Raw genomic sequence first — 16,817 nt, forward strand, 5'->3', positions numbered from 1 at the left:
ATCTACTTTTTTTTTTGTTATATTTGAAAATATGTAAAAAAACATAGATCTACTTTTGGAGCACTACACATGTGAACGTAAATTTGTTTGGACAGTTTAAGGGTTATAAGAGTTTCTATTCCAACAGGTTCCTCTATGATGGTACCATGTCTCACCACATTAGCATCATGTCATGGCTCAGAATCCCATAAAGGAACTCTATTGGGCATTTGGAGATCTTTAGGAGCTTTGGCAAGAGCAATTGGACCAATTGTCACATCTATAGGTTAGTGTACATAATTTAATCTTTCAAATGTTAACGGTTCATTCCACTGGTATTGCATAGCTACTTTTACATAACAGATGATTTGATAATACTTAAGGAAAATATACAAAACATTGCCTGTAACTGTGAAGATAGAATAATTCTACAAATGCCTCTTGAACAGTTCGGAGAGGAAGGGTTTCAGAAAGGATAGTGGTAGTTTATGCCAGAGTTTACATGGAGAATGGAAAATTAAAGTAGTATAGGGGGTTTATTCTAGGATTAGTAATAGATAAGACTGGAGATGAATACTATACTGTATTACCACATATGAAGAGGAGGTAAGCCATGAAAGTAATATTTGAGGAAATAAAGATGCAACCTTGTAGTAGGAGGCTACTAGTCCAGGATTGGCTTTCTTCAGCTGTACAGTATACAACCACATTTCATGCGAGATACATTCCAGAAAAACGCAATAAATGGATAACTACTACGTACTATTATCTTTCAACAAACAGCTGTATCCTACCGAGGCAGGGTGGCCCAAAAAGAAAAACGAAAGTTTATCTCTTTAAATTTAGTAACATACTGGTTTCTTATGATATTAAATGTGTTTAAACATGTTTCACCCCTGCAAACATGAGAAAATGCCGTGTGTGTATGTGAAATGGAAACCTGTAGTTGTTTTACACAGTGCTGGTGTCATTTCCTTTTGCCTCATAAATACACAAGATAACAGGTACATTTGGCTACTTCTATTTACATTTTGGTCACACTACACATGCAAGTACACATTTATGTATACATACCCATCTGAATTGTCTTCTGTTTGAACAAGGAGACTTTAGGAAGGGTAGGGAATGCTTCTATTGCATTCATGGATTTAGAAAATGCACGTAATAGGGTGGATAGGGAAGCAATGTGGTAGATGTTGCAAGTATATGGAATAGGTGGTAGATTACTTAAGGCAATTAAGAGTCTTTATGAGGATAGTGAAGCTCAGGTTAGGGTATATAGTTGAGGGGAAATTATTTTCCTGTAAAAGTAGGTTTTCAACAGGTGTGCATGATGTCACCATGGTTGTTTAACATATTTATCGATGGGGTTGTAAAAGAAGTAAATCCTATGGTGTTGGGGAGAGGTGTAGGATTAAAAGATAAAGATTGTAATACAAAGTGGGTTGTTACAGTTGAATTTTACCAGTGACACTGCTTTTGGGAGATTATGAAGAGAAGTTGCAAAGGTTGATGGACAAATTTGGGAGAGCATATAAAAGAAGGAAATTAAAAGTGAACATAGGAAAGAGCAAGGTGATGAGGGTAACAAACAAGTTTAGAAATGAAAGATTGAATATTAGATTGGAAGGAGGGAGTATGGAGGAAGTGAATGTCTTCTGATATTTTAGAGTGGACTTGTTGGCAGATGGGTATAGGAAAGACAAGGTGAACCATAGAATTGATAAGGGGAAGAAAAAGGTGGGTGGTGAATTAAGGCATCTGTGCAGACAAGAACATTATCCATAGAGGCAAAAAAAGAGGAATGTATGAGAGTATAGTTTTACCAGTACTCTTGTATGGGTGTGAAGAATGGGTTATGAATGTTGCAGTGAGGAGGCAACTGGAGACAGTGGAGATGCCATGTCTGAGGGCAGTGTGTGGTGTAAATATGCAGAGAATTCATGGCTTAGAGATTCAGTTGAGTTGTGGGGTTACTATAAGTATTACGCATAGGGCTAAGGAGAGAGTGTTGAGGTGGTTTGGTCATTTACAGAGGATGGAGCAAAATAGTATGACTTGGAATTGGAAGGTGTAGAAATCTGTAGTAAAGGGAAGGTGGGATAGGAGTATGAGTCACCCTAGGAAAGGATGGAGGGAGGGGCTTGGACATCCAGCAGGCATGTTTGTGTGTGTGTGTGTGTGTGTGTGTGTGTTGGGCTTTTTTTTTTTTTTTTTTTTTTTTAAATAGGAGTGAAGGCAAATGGTTTTTGGGACCAGATGAGCTGTTGGAGTGTCAGTAAGGTAACATTTTGTGAAGGGATTCAGGGAAACCAAGTAGCAGGACTTGAGTCTTGGAAGTGGTAAGTACAGTCTTTGTACTCTAAAGAAAGGGTAGAAATATTTGCAGTTTGGAAGGGCATCTGAACTGTAGTATCTACACGCCTCTGGCAAGACAATGATAGTGAATGAGAGTGAAATTGTTTCTCTTTCGGATCACCTTACCTCAGTGGGAGATGGCCAGTATGATAAAAAAAACATTAATTTTATCACTCATGATTGACAAACATAGGAGGACAAGTTGCACAGTATTGCAGAGCAGGATTTACAGAATGCCCCCATTAAAGCTGCTACATTATTTTATCAGGTTTCTGGTCAATGGGTGCTGAGATGTGCTATATAATAGGAGGGCTATCAATGCTTGCTCCTCTGATCATGTTGCAGTCTTGCTGAGTCCTGATGAGTAAGGTATTCAACATTATCTTCTGATTTATCTCTTATTTTGTTGCCACATTGCAAGATAACTTGAAAACTTCATTTTTACAGAACAAAATAGCTACAATAATTTATATCAGCTCACACTGTTGAATTCACATGTGTATTATATTTTGGAATTTTAAAGCTAAAGTAATAATTTAAAGCATGAATGATCTTCCTGATTGTTATAAAGAAGTGAATCTCCTGCCAGTAACAACAAACATAATTGTTCCTTATTGTTTTTGCCTTTGAATTGTAAAAGTATTTTTATAAAAAATATTTAAGTAGGATTGTGTAAATAATATACTAATGTAATCAAATATTACTCATTGCGATTCTCATTGTGTTTGTAAATTGTGAAAGTTTTTGTGAAATTAAATATGGTTTAAATACTAATTTAATGTAAACAAATATTACTCTTATTTATTAGCCATTATTTAGTTCATGTACTCTTATAATAGTTACTGTATTTAAGTGCCTAAGAAATTATCTCCAGATCCTATTTATTTAATGCCTAAATAAATGTTAGATTTTTATATACTGTAATGGTCAGTAATCTATACACATTGATAAATTTTTATTTCACTGAAGATTGAAATCTTGGGTGTTAGCAGTGAGTAAAACAGCAAACTAAAAAGAAAGCTAAAAGAAATAATTTTCTTAAATGTGGCTGCTTTATTTTTTTATCTGTAAATTTAGAGTAATAGTTTTTATAGAATCTCCCATGATTTATCAGTGTTACTGTGCCTATTGTGAGGCAAGTGATGAGTGAACAATACAAAAATGATCATATCTACTTAATCATGATAACTCATTAAAGGTTGTAGTAATCTTAGATTGTATTTGTTTTTATATTTTTTATACTATGGTAATGAAGGGTTTGTAAAATAAAATTTGTCATGTATATTGACTTTAAATTGTGCCAAGGGATATATTGGTTTTCCACATATAATTACAGGAATTATGGATATAAGTTACCTAGCTACATAAACCTCTGTGGGTTTCCCATCAGTTTATTTTCATATTTAAAATTAATGATGTTGCATTTAATAAGTTTTTCGTATCTATTCACCTCAGTTGACCAAATTACAGGCTTCTGTGTACTTTATAGGGTAGTCGAATGGGTGATTTACTTGTGCTCAGTCATGGAATGGAAGGCAAACTAGTGAAATAACTAAGAAATTGGTTGAATGGGGCAGTGGAATTGGCTTAAAATAGAAAAAGTGGACGAAATCACCAATGCATAAATTGTGCCAAGACTGCTATTTTTGCTGTGTAATTCCAAAATTTTTCCCTAAGTTTTGATGTCATTACCTTCAGAGAAAGATTCTTTGCCATTTCTGAAGAATTATTTTTTTTTTTTAAGTGGACACTGAAAGTAGTATTAATTTTTGGGGTCAGGACAGTGAAATGATTCATCCCCCCTTAACTGTCCAAACGTAGATCTATGTTGTTACCGCTAGCACTCCAAACGTAGATCGTTTTATTTTTCCTGCCTCCAAATTTTGCACGATTGGCTAGAGATGTCTGGTCAACATAGAATGGGTCTCAACACTCAGTCTGCGCAGTATTAAAAAATCTGTGACCACTTAGTACCTTGTGGGAGCACCAGTTCGATTGAGTGCCAGCTTGAGCAAACAGTGCGGAAAAAACCGGGGATTCACTGATGTCATGTCATATATTACTCCCATTTTAAGAGGAAAGTGATGTTGACCCCCGAGTTTAGTGGCTTTGAGGTGGATGTGGCCATAAGTGGTTGAGGGAATATCAAAAACCTTGATGATAACCCATGTGAAACATTTGTACAACATCCTTTCAATTTTGGTGCCACTGTTAGTGTTAGAATGTCCTATAATCTGTCCTAAGTAAAGAGAAACAATTCTGGAACTTGTAATACATGCTGGCTGGCTGGCAAAAAAGAAACTATTCTGGAACGTGTAATATGTGTTCGGCAGGCTGGCTGGCCGGCAGCTGGGTAGCTGGCTGATTGACTTTGGTTGTCTCTGTGTCTTGTTTGTGTATCTGTCTGTGTGTCTATCTCTGTCTCTATCTCACAGGTACACATAAATACAATTATACATAGTGTAAATTTCCTAGGATAACCCAAAAAATCCAAAGTGCTATACTGTGCTTGTAGATCTAATGCATTATAAGCATGACTGGCAAGTAATACGTATTTTTCACTTGTTCAAGAATCAGACGTGACTACTCTGCATCGTGTGTAATACCTGTTGGTTCACGAGTGGCTCTCCTGAGACAGAAAGGGACAAACAGAAAGACAGATAAGCAGAGACAGATAAACAGGGAGAACTAGACGGACGGACGGACAGACAGACAGACAGACAGACAGACAGACATGTTTATGTGTAACATGTGAAAACAAATGTAGCCAAGGCAGTGCACGATCATCAAATGTCACTCCACTGCTGCACTGTCAGCAGTGGAGTGACACTAGTCTTACACCATGCTTCTTATGTACCCTAGCATGTCTAAAACATTCCTGCGACCTATAAATACTATGTGTATATTTCTAGATAATAGTATGTGACCAAGCACCTGTCAGTGTGTTTGTGACTATATGAGTACTACATTAGTACCCAATACAGTGGTACCTTGGTATATGTCCTTAATCCGTTCCAGGACCATGGACTTGTACCAAACATGACGTATACCAAACAAGTTTTCCCATAAGAAATACGTATAGGGAAAACAATTAATCCGTTCCCATGAAAAAAAAAATCCTATTGTTATTGGCATATACATTGATGGGTTTGTATAAAATAATTTAAACACTGCTTAATACTAAAATATGTAATTTAAACATTGCTTATTACTAAAATACATATATAAATACAAAAGAATTAGATGAAATGCAAATTTAACCTCACTTTGCTGAAAAGTCGACTGCCTACTAGGATAGTGCTGAGAAGGGAGGAAGAGGAAATGTTATTGTTTGGAAGGAGAGTCCCCTTCTCTCTTCTGTCTCTCTTCCCTATTTAGACCTGGTTGAAGCTCACTAGGTTTGACTTTTACTAAAAATCTGTCCAAATTATTATTATAATCAAAAAGAAGCGCTAAGCCACAAGGACTATACAGCGCTGCAGGGCAGGAAGGAAGCGAGGGCATCAGGTGGCAAAAGGGAGATGGATGAGTAATAGGTTACGGATAACAGCGGGGTAGTGGATGGTGAAAGGGTAAAGGGCAGCAAGAGACTGAACTAGAAAGGGCTGAGGGGAGTGCGAAAAGTATCATCAGAGTTTGTGGAGTAAATCAGTCGTTGTCAAGAAGTCAATGAGAAAGTCAGGATTAAAGAAGGGTCCATCAGCAAGAAGGGAAGGTAAAGAGAGAGTAGTAGAACGAAGACGACGACGGAGGTAAATTCTGCGTGCTCGTTGATAGAGAGGGCAGTCTAACAGAATGTGGCTAATTGATACTGGAACTTGACACTGCTCACAGAGAGGAACAGGGTGCCTCTCCATGAGATACCTATGAGTAAGTCGAGTGTGACCAATGCGAAGGCGGGAGAGAGTGGTCTCCCAACCTCGGCACTGATGACAAGAAGACGGCCAGTAACCTATGCTCGGTTTAATAGAATGAAGTTTGTTACCGATCAGAGTTGACCAACGTTGTTGCCAACGGGTGCGAAGGTGGGTAGCTATTGCAGCAAAATAGTCCAGAAATGGAACACCTCGATAGGAAATTGGTAGGTCATGTACTGCTGACCGCGCAGCAGTGTCTGCCTGTTCATTGCCCTGTACGTCGACATGACCAGGGACCCAACAAAAAACAATATCTTTATGTTTGGTAGTGATACAGCATAGCCAAAGTTGGATACGGAGAACTAGGGGATGAGATGTATCAAATTTTCGTATAGCCTGTAGAGCACTAAGGGAGTCTGAGACTACTACAAATGATGACACAGGCATAGATGCGATACGAATAAGTGCTGTAAGAATGGCATACAGTTCAGCAGTAAAAATGCTAGCTGAAGATAGTAAATGTCCCCGCACGACGCTGTCCGGAAACACTGCTGCGAATCCGACGCCGTCTGAAGACTTAGAGCCATCTGTGTACACAGCGGTGGCATGAGAATGGGAGTGGAAGTGATCAAGAAAAAGAGAGCGGGAAGCCACCGTAGGCAGTTGAGCTTTCGAGCAAGGGAGTGAGAAAGAACAGACCCGAACAGCTGGAACTTCCCAGGGGGGTAGGGAAAAGTGAGATGCTACATGAACATATAAAGGTGGTAACTGAAGGGAAGACAAGAGTGAATGTAGGCGAAGAGAAAAGGGACGGAGCAAACGGGCGGCGAACGAATAAAGAATGTCTACTAATATCGGTGACCATTCTATAAATGGAAGGATTGTGTAGATCGTGAGAGCGTACATAGTAGCGAAGGCAATGGGCATCACGGCGATCAGACAAGGATGGAACATTCGCTTCTGTATAGAGGCTCTCAACAGGGGAAGAGCGAAAAGCACCAAGGCACAAACGTAATCCTTGGTGATGGATAGAGTTAAGGCTAGAGAGAGTAGCAGGAGAGGCCGCGGAATAAATCTGGTCACCATAATCGAGTTTCGATAAAACGAGGGCTGAATGTAGGCGAAGCAGAGTTCGACGATCAGCTCCCCAGGAAGGATGAGCAAGGGTTTTAAGAAGGTTTAGCCGGCTGTGACAAGTTGCCTTCAGAGAGGTAATGTGAGGTTTCCAGGATAACCGACGGTCAAAGAGAAGGCCTAGAAACCTGACTGTATCACGTTCGGGGATACGGGAGCCATAGAGATACAAAGGATGATCGGAGATAACAGAGCGTCTAGTGAAAGTAATTTGGTGAGTTTTGGTACTTGAAAATTTAAACCCATGCGTGGTGGCCCAAGTGGAAACACGGTCGACCGCATGCTGGAGAGAAACTGCAATAAGATGACAGTCAGCGCCTGCACAAGCAATAGCGAAGTCATCAACATAGAGTGATGACCAAATATTGGGTGGAAGAACAGAGGCCAAATCATTTATAGCAAGGAGAAAGTGTTGTGCTTAGAAAACATCCCTGAGGGACACCTTCAGCTTGGACGAAGTCCGGGGAAAGAACATTATTGACTCGAACACGGAAATGTCTGTCAGTTAAAAAGTTCTTAAGGAAGGATGGTAGATTGCCTCGGAGGCCTAAGGAATGGGCCTGGGCCAAAATATTATACCTCCAAGTTGTGTCATATGCCTTCTCAAGGTCAAAAAATATGGCAATAACTGAGTGATTATTCGCAAAGGCATTACGAACATACGTATCCAAGCGTAGTAAGGGGTCTATGGTAGAACGACCCTTACGAAAGCCATATTGACTAGCGGAGAGACTGTTGTGTGTCTCTAAATACCACATTAAACGTTGATTTACGCGACGTTCCATCACTTTGCAAACTGCACTAGTAAGAGCGATGGGGCGATAGTGGAAGGCATCATGTCCTGTAGTACCCGGTTTGCGGAAAGGGAGAACAATGGCAGATTTCCACAGCTGGGGAAGAACTCCTTGTGCCCAAATAAGATTGAAGAGGTGTAAGAGGACTATAAGGGCTGACCGATGTAAATGTTGTAACATACGAATATGAATGTCGTCAGGCCCAGCTGCCGATGATCGGCAAGCTGAGAGCGTTGCCTCCAGTTCTTGAAGTGTAAAAGGCACATTATACTGTTCTTCTCTGAGAGAAGAAAAGTCCAAGGGTACTAACTCTCTGGCAGACTTTGAGGAAAGAAACGAGGGGCATAGATGGAGCCCTCGGGAAATACGGACCAGATGTGTGCCAAGTTCAATGGCAACGTTGAGAGGGTTTGCTACATCAACACCAGCGACCCATAGAACAGGAGCCGGGTCAGGAGAGTATTTACCACTCAATTTCCTCACTTTTTTCCAGACTGCACTCATAGAAGAAGCAGAGGTGATGGTGGAAACATAGTCTCGCCAACAAGTGCGTTTAGCTTCACGGATGACACGGCGAGCGATCGCACGCTTCTGCTTAAAATCAAGAAGTCTCTCAGCGGTTCTATTGTACCGGTACCTGCCCCATGCAGCACGTTTCAAACATACTGCACGAGCACAAGCAGGAGACCACCAAGGCATGCACTTCTGAGAATGCCTGCCTGAGGTTTGGGGTATAGAATGAGAAGCTGCGGTATAAACTGACGTCGAGAAGATGTGTAGGAGCTCGTCAATGGAGGATGAAGAAGGAACCTCACTAAAAGCAGTGAGGTGTGAGTAAAGATCCCAATTTGCCCGATCAAATTGCCAGCGAGGGCTACGGAAAGGTGGTGAATAGGAAGGAGAAGTAAGAATGGTCGGAAAATGATCGCTGTCATGTAAGTCTGGTAGAACAGACCAGGTGAAGTCTAGTGCAGTGGAGGAAGAGCAGACTGATAGATCGATGCAAGAGAGAGTAGGAGTACAAGGATCAAAATGGGTGGGAGTACCCGTATTTAAAACATGGAGGGGGTGAGAGGCGAGAAAAGCCTCCAACTGGATGCCACGTGAGTCACAATGAGACCCCCCCCAGAGGAAATGGTGGGCATTAAAATCACCAAGTAACAGAAGTGGTGGTGGTAAGGATGAAACAAGAAAGGCAAAGTCTGGGATAGAAAATGCTCGAGAAGGAGAGAGATATAAAGAACATATTGTAAACCACTTATTCAAGTGGATACGGGCTGCAGTGTAATGCAGCGAGGTATGGACAAATAGTTGACAGTACGGAATATCATTGCGTAGAAGAAGGGCACTGTCATTAAAGGTCCCATCTGAGAAAGGATCCAAAGAATACAATAAATTATAGCCTGAGATAGGTTGGAAAACAGCTGTGTAATTTTGGTTCTTGTAAGCAAGCACCAACAGGGGAAAACCTGGAAAGCAACATCTGAAGCTCACCCCGATTACCCCTGAGGCTGTGGATATTCCACTGTAAATAGGCCATGATTGGCAATGAAGAAAATACCAGGAATCCGTAGGGAAGGGCACCTACGGACTAGAGGGGTTAGAAAAGTCAACGTGCGGTGGCATCGGAAGACGTTCAAGCAGCGAAGGAACGGAGCGTTGCGAAGAATGGAGTTGTGGAGATGGAGGAGAGGGAAGTGAAGGAACAGGAGGTGGATCAGTGTCCGTTGAAGGTTTAGTCTCTGCAATATATTCTGAAATGGCTTCAAGTGTTTCTGAGTTCAAAGACGTATGGGAGATAATATTGGAGGTAGGAGGAGGAGGGTGAGTAAAGATTGGGACAGTAATGGACTGTACCAAAGTAGAGGGGGACAAAAGAGTGTAGGGGACTGGAGAAGAAGTGTGGAAGGGGACAGAAGAGGCAGAAACCTGGGAGGTGGCAGAAGAGGGAGAAACTTGGGAGGGGACGGGGGTGGAAGGCATAGTACGAGGAGGAAAGCGAACCTTCACACTTGTAATAGAGCCAGAGAGAGGGGAAGAACTAGGCACAGAGACTGGAAAGGTAAAATGCGGAGGTGGAAGAAGGGAAGGAGGGGGCAAAGAAGATTTGAGCAATGGGGATTTTTTTGGACTTCTGAGAAGTAGAGGGGCAATTGGTATAAGGTGTCGTATGAGGTCTTGTCGATACCGGGGCTTGTGAGGAAGGACGCGAAGATGTGAGAACAAACCAAGGTGTTGTAGTAGGGGCGTCAGAGCCCAGGACAGCAAAAGAATTAGAAAACGGAGTGGCTATGGAAGGGGTAACCACAGGAGGCTGCAGAAAATGTCCCCCCACTTCTGGGGTCCCGTTTTGAAACACGAGAATAAGAAACACGGGGTAGTCTCCCTTGGAGGTGGAGATGAGAAACTGCCCTAGCATAAGGGAGACCTTCTGCCTCTTTGAGGCAATGGATTCCACGCTTATTTAAGTAGACCTGGCAACGGCGAGAGTACGAAGGGTGAGCCTCATGACAATTAAGGCAAGAGGGAGGTCGACTGCAAGACGTATTAGAATGGTCGTCGGCACCACAGACTGGGCATTCGGCTATAGATCTGCAATATTTTGCTGGGTGACCAAAATGCCAGCAATTTCTACACTGTTGCAGTGTAGGGATCACCTTTCGAACTTGTAACCGATGTCCCGCAACACAGAGGACGGGAGTTCACGGCTGTCGAAAGTTAATTGAGCCACATTGCAAGGGTATCATCTCCACCCTCGGGCAGGAAGGACATAAGTGTCTACTTTGAGGATTGGGAGATCCTGGAGATCCAGCTGGTATGGGGCAGAATGACAGTACCACTACAAGAATTGAGAGAAAGATTTTTTCAATAGTGATAGGAGTAGTATCGTTATGCGAAAGGAGAGAAAGATCATGAGCTTGGGTAGCATTCTGGGCAGTGACGATGCGCATACCCCTCTTGAGAGCATGAAATGAAATATCTCTACCAACAGGGCGCAGGAGCGGTTTGCCAATACTATGGTCGGAAAGATAGGCAGAAGAAGAAGTCGGTCTTAAAGTAAAGAATTTAGTCCATTGTGTGGTCTGAAACTGAGCATGGAGAGGGAATGCATGACGTGTCGGTCTTTTCCGAGTAAAATGGGAAGGTAACGAAGTATCGTCATCAGGAGATTGCCGTTGGCGTTTAGGAGTGGGACTGGAGTTGGTCTGACGTGAAACGGGCTGGCGATTCAAAAATTGCCGTACCGTAGAGTGAGAGGCCTGAAACATAGTCAAAGGAGAGCGGAGGTCAGACAAATCGAAGAAGTCAGTCGAAGTCCTGGTACCTGAAGCGGGTGAGGAAACAGCACCAGCAAGAGGTACAGGGGCATCAGGAGTGTCCAAAGGGTGGTCAAAAAACGAGGCAGGGTCAGAATGGGGTGCGGTATCAAGAAGGGGCCCAGGGGTAGTAGGTTCATGGACTGGGTTCTCCATGGTTAGGTTACTCCTTTTCATTTTGTTTTTATGAAAAAAAAGAAAAGAAAAGAAAAAGAAAAACAGAATAAAAAAAAGGGGGGAGCGGGGAGGAATTGTTCCCAGGAGGAATGAAAGGGCCAGAAATCTCCCTCCGCGCCCAAGAGGACCTCAGCACCGCAAGTAGCGCAGATGCAGCATGGAACCCATGTCATACCCTACCCTTCATGCCAGTAAACCAGCAGTCCGGGATAGCAACCTCACATCTGCCGAGCTACCTCAGTGGACAAAAGAGAGGGCGGCCGGATATCCACCACAAAGCATACCTCCTTCGGCCACCACCCCCGGAATACGAAAGGTGGCTTCTAGAGATACACCCGTCGCCTGAAAGACACCCAAAGCCACCCTTCGGGATACAGGAGAGGGATCGGGACATCCCCAGGCGATCCAGATTCCATGGCAAACTATGCCACCACCAAGAACCTCAACGGAATGGGATGGACCCCGGTACCCTTTCCCCTACCTAGGAACTAGCGTGCCTGTGGGAAAAATCCCAAAGGCCAAAAAGAGGAAGGGCAAAAGGGAGGGGTGGGGAGGAGGAGGAAGAAAGGAAAAGGGGAGGATGGGATAGGGAAGGGGGTATTGGGCGGTAATTAGGTTCGGTCTGAGGAAGGAGACCGACAGGTCTAATTCCTCAGACCAAGAGCCTCTTCACCACGCCAAGGAGCCCCCCTTGAAGAGGAATATCTAATGAAGGGATTCAGGGAAAACTGATTACCCAGACTTAGAGTCCTGGAGGGTGTAAGTACAGTGCCTGCAGAGAGGAGGATGAGTGGGGATGCTGCATTTTGGAGAGTCATTTGAACTGCAATATCTGTGCGCTTCTGGTACTGATGTTGATGAATGAATGGTGAATGTGTTTTTCTTTTTAGGGTAACCCAACCTTCATGGGACACAACTGGTATTAAAATTAATTCATCTTGTTTTAACATTTATTTCAAAATTAAGTGAAATATTAAATTCATAGGAAAAAATAGTAAGGTTTTGTGTATGTCTCTCTCTCTCTAGCACTCTCTCTAGCTCTTTCTCTCTAGCTCTTTCTCTCTAGCTCTCTCACTCTAGTTTTGTTTTTTTTACACAGGGTTTGACAAGGTTAAGGATCCCTAGCTTTATTGACAAGCTATTTACAGGTTAAGGATTCCTAACTTTATTGACAAGCTAAGAACTGTTACCTACATCAGCTCATTTGAAAGCATTTTTATTATTATGAGACATACAAATAGGGAACAGGATGGACTTAGAGCCATCTGTGGGCCAGCATTTTCATTTGATCAACTGACTTTATCTCGTTGACATCATTATGCTGTACGAATGTGTTCAAGACTCGAGTCATCCTGGGTATGTATGATCTCAGATGGAGTGATGTTCTGGAGAAGGGTACAGCCAGAGTGAAGTTGCTGCTTTCTGCCCGTCTTGTGGCATAAAAGCTTGTTTCACGCTATCCTCGAAGTGGATCCAAGTGTGGTACTTTGACAATATTGGCCTTGTACATAACAGGAAGGCCACCCACATCCCTCCTGTGTTGAAGGCTCTGCTGAAATGACAGATCTTTCCAGGATGGGTCCAGGCAAGAGATGAGACATCTTGCTCTGTTCTGTTCTCTGTCAAGCAGTCGCAGATGAGAGGGAGGGCAGGCAAACCAAGAAAATGGAGCATACTCAACGTGTGAGCGTACTTGTGCCTCGTACAGAATCTTGCAACTCCTACTGTCAAGCAGATGCGAGATACGGCGAAGTGCTGTAAGCTTCCTGGCTGCCTTGTTTGCAAGATTTACAACATGGTTCTTCATGGTCAGTTTGGAGTCAAATTTCACCCCAAGGATATCAACTTCTTCTCCAGGTGCCAACACCCTCCCATTCATCCTTACTATTGCACCAGCATTACCATCATGGTGCCTAGAGACCATCATCATTTTCGTTTTCTCAGGTGCAAATGTTACTAGCCATCTATTTCCCCAAGCTGATATAGCTCTTAGCTGGTGATTGATGTAGCTTAGAGCAGCTGGCATTTCTCTTGGATAAGTGAATGTCAGTGTACAGTCATCTGCATATGCATGGGATTCTGAGATGAGATGAAGGTCATTGAGGTAGACATTCCATAACAATGGTCCCAGCACACTTCCTTGTGGAACACTTGCCCCAATAGGATGTCTTGCTGATTCCGTTCAATTGAGAACTACCCCTAGAGATCTACCATGAAGGTAATCACTGAGGAGACATAGTGTAGAACCTGCAATTCCCAGTGCTTGAAGTTTTGCTAAGAGGCCCTGGTGCCACACCCGGTCAAAAGCACCAGCAATGTCCAATGCTACCACACAGCTGACTTTGGATTCATCCAGTGACTGGTGCCACTTAGTGGAGAGGATTAACAACAGATCAGCAGCAGAGTAACCTTTCCTGAAACCATATTGACGGTCACAAAGTAGTGAGTGGTAGTCAAAAAACCCTGTCATTTGTCTTGAGATTATTGTCTCAGGATCTTACCAGTGATTGACAGGAGTGACACTGGTCTTTCCCCCCCCCCCTCTCTCTCTCTCTCTCTCTCTCCTCTCTCTCTCAGCTCTCTCTCTCAGCTCTCTCTCTCAGCTCTCTCTCTCAGCTCTCTAGCTCATGCTCTCTAGCTCATGCTCTCTAGCTCATGCTCTCTAGCTCATGCTCTCTAGCTCTCAGCTTTCTCTAGCTCATGCTCTCTAGCTCTCAGCTTTCTCTAGCTCATGCTCTCTAGCTCTCAGCTTTCTCTAGCTCATGCTCTCTAGCTCTCAGCTTTCTCTAGCTCATGCTCTCTAGCTCTCAGCTTTCTCTAGCTCATGCTCTCTAGCTCTCAGCTTTCTCTAGCTCATGCTCTCTAGCTCTCAGCTTTCTCTAGCTCATGCTCTCTAGCTCTCAGCTTTCTCTAGCTCATGCTCTCTAGCTCTCAGCTTTCTCTAGCTCATGCTCTCTAGCTCTCAGCTTTCTCTAGCTCATGCTCTCTAGCTCTCAGCTTTCTCTAGCTCATGCTCTCTAGCTCTCAGCTTTCTCTAGCTCATGCTCTCTAGCTCTCAGCTTTCTCTAGCTCATGCTCTCTAGCTCTCAGCTTTCTCTAGCTCATGCTCTCTAGCTCTCAGCTTTCTCTAGCTCATGCTCTCTAGCTCTCAGCTTTCTCTAGCTCATGCTCTCTAGCTCTCAGCTTTCTCTAGCTCATGCTCTCTAGCTCTCAGCTTTCTCTAGCTCATGCTCTCTAGCTCTCAGCTTTCTCTAGCTCATGCTCTCTAGCTCTCAGCTTTCTCTAGCTCATGCTCTCTAGCTCTCAGCTTTCTCTAGCTCATGCTCTCTAGCTCTCAGCTTTCTCTAGCTCATGCTCTCTAGCTCTCAGCTTTCTCTAGCTCATGCTCTCTAGCTCTCAGCTTTCTCTAGCTCATGCTCTCTAGCTCTCAGCTTTCTCTAGCTCATGCTCTCTAGCTCTCAGCTTTCTCTAGCTCATGCTCTCTAGCTCTCAGCTTTCTCTAGCTCATGCTCTCTAGCTCTCAGCTTTCTCTAGCTCATGCTCTCTAGCTCTCAGCTTTCTCTAGCTCATGCTCTCTAGCTCTCAGCTTTCTCTAGCTCATGCTCTCTAGCTCTCAGCTTTCTCTAGCTCATGCTCTCTAGCTCTCAGCTTTCTCTAGCTCATGCTCTCTAGCTCTCAGCTTTCTCTAGCTCATGCTCTCTAGCTCTCAGCTTTCTCTAGCTCATGCTCTCTAGCTCTCAGCTTTCTCTAGCTCATGCTCTCTAGCTCTCAGCTTTCTCTAGCTCATGCTCTCTAGCTCTCAGCTTTCTCTAGCTCATGCTCTCTAGCTCTCAGCTTTCTCTAGCTCATGCTCTCTAGCTCTCAGCTTTCTCTAGCTCATGCTCTCTAGCTCTCAGCTTTCTCTAGCTCATGCTCTCTAGCTCTCAGCTTTCTCTAGCTCATGCTCTCTAGCTCTCAGCTTTCTCTAGCTCATGCTCTCTAGCTCTCAGCTTTCTCTAGCTCATGCTCTCTAGCTCTCAGCTTTCTCTAGCTCATGCTCTCTAGCTCTCAGCTTTCTCTAGCTCATGCTCTCTAGCTCTCAGCTTTCTCTAGCTCATGCTCTCTAGCTCTCAGCTTTCTCTAGCTCATGCTCTCTAGCTCTCAGCTTTCTCTAGCTCATGCTCTCTAGCTCTCAGCTTTCTCTAGCTCATGCTCTCTAGCTCTCAGCTTTCTCTAGCTCATGCTCTCTAGCTCTCAGCTTTCTCTAGCTCATGCTCTCTAGCTCTCAGCTTTCTCTAGCTCATGCTCTCTAGCTCTCAGCTTTCTCTAGCTCTCAGCTTTCTCTAGCTCTCTCTCTCTAGCTCATGCTCTCTAGCTCTCTCTCTCTAGCTCTCTCTCTCTCTCTCTCTCTCTGTCTAGCTCTTTTTTTTTTTTTACACAGGGTTTGATAAGGTTAGGTTAAGGGTCCCTAGCTTTATTGACAAGCTATTTACAGCTCTCTCTAGCTCTCTAGAGTTCTCTCTTTCTCTCTCTACTCTCTAGAGCTCTCTTTCTCTAGCTCTCTAGAGATCTCTAGCTCTCTAGAGCTTTCTCTAGCTCTAGAGCTCTCTCGAGCTCTCTCTAGCACTCTCCAAATGGGTAAAATTGATCAGTTAGCAAGAACTCATTTAAAATTAAGTCCTTTCTAAAATTTTCTCTTATACATTTAAAGATATATCCTTTTCATTTATGTTAATGTAAAAAAAAATTAATAATTTTGTACCAAAAGAACTCTAGAAATTTCTTTTTCCAAAATGTCGGCCGCTTCCCAAAAAGAAAGAAAAAAAAACTTTAATCCTCGTTCAACACTTTCACCATCACTCATACATAATCACTGTCTTTGCAGGCATTGTACTTCCCATATCCAGGACTCAAGTCTGGCTAACCTGTTTCTCTGAATTCCTTCACAAAATATTACCCTGCTCACACTCCAACAGCTCATCAATTCTCAAAAATCATTAGTCTCCATTCATTCCTATCTAACGCATTCACACACGCTTGCTGGAAATCTGAGCCTCTCCCTTACCCCTCTCCCTCTAACTTTTTTGGGGATGATCCCCTACCCCACCTTCCTTCCCCAATAGATTTATATGTTCTCCAAGTCATTCTACTTTATTCCATTCTCTCTAAATGATCAAACCACCTCAACAGCCCCTCTTCAGCTCTCTGACTAATACTTCTAG

At 43.1% G+C, this 16,817-nt stretch overlaps 1 protein-coding gene across 1 annotated transcript in view; it reads left to right on the top strand.

Annotated features, from left to right (window-relative positions):
• The window catches only part of rtet (major facilitator superfamily domain-containing protein rtet), a 49,939-nt gene extending 46,320 nt beyond the window's left edge, over nucleotides 1–3,619 (top strand). Inside the window, exons 8-9 of the mRNA XM_070085697.1 lie at nucleotides 128–265; nucleotides 2,606–3,619. Of these exons, the coding sequence (XP_069941798.1) occupies nucleotides 128–265; nucleotides 2,606–2,691 (224 nt within the window). The 3' untranslated portion in view covers nucleotides 2,692–3,619. The remainder of the gene's footprint in view (nucleotides 1–127; nucleotides 266–2,605) is intronic.
• Nucleotides 3,620–16,817: the final 13,198 nt, after the last annotated feature.

The sequence above is a fragment of the Cherax quadricarinatus genome, chromosome 17 (assembly GCF_038502225.1).
Source record: "Cherax quadricarinatus isolate ZL_2023a chromosome 17, ASM3850222v1, whole genome shotgun sequence".
NCBI lineage: Eukaryota > Metazoa > Arthropoda > Malacostraca > Decapoda > Parastacidae > Cherax > Cherax quadricarinatus.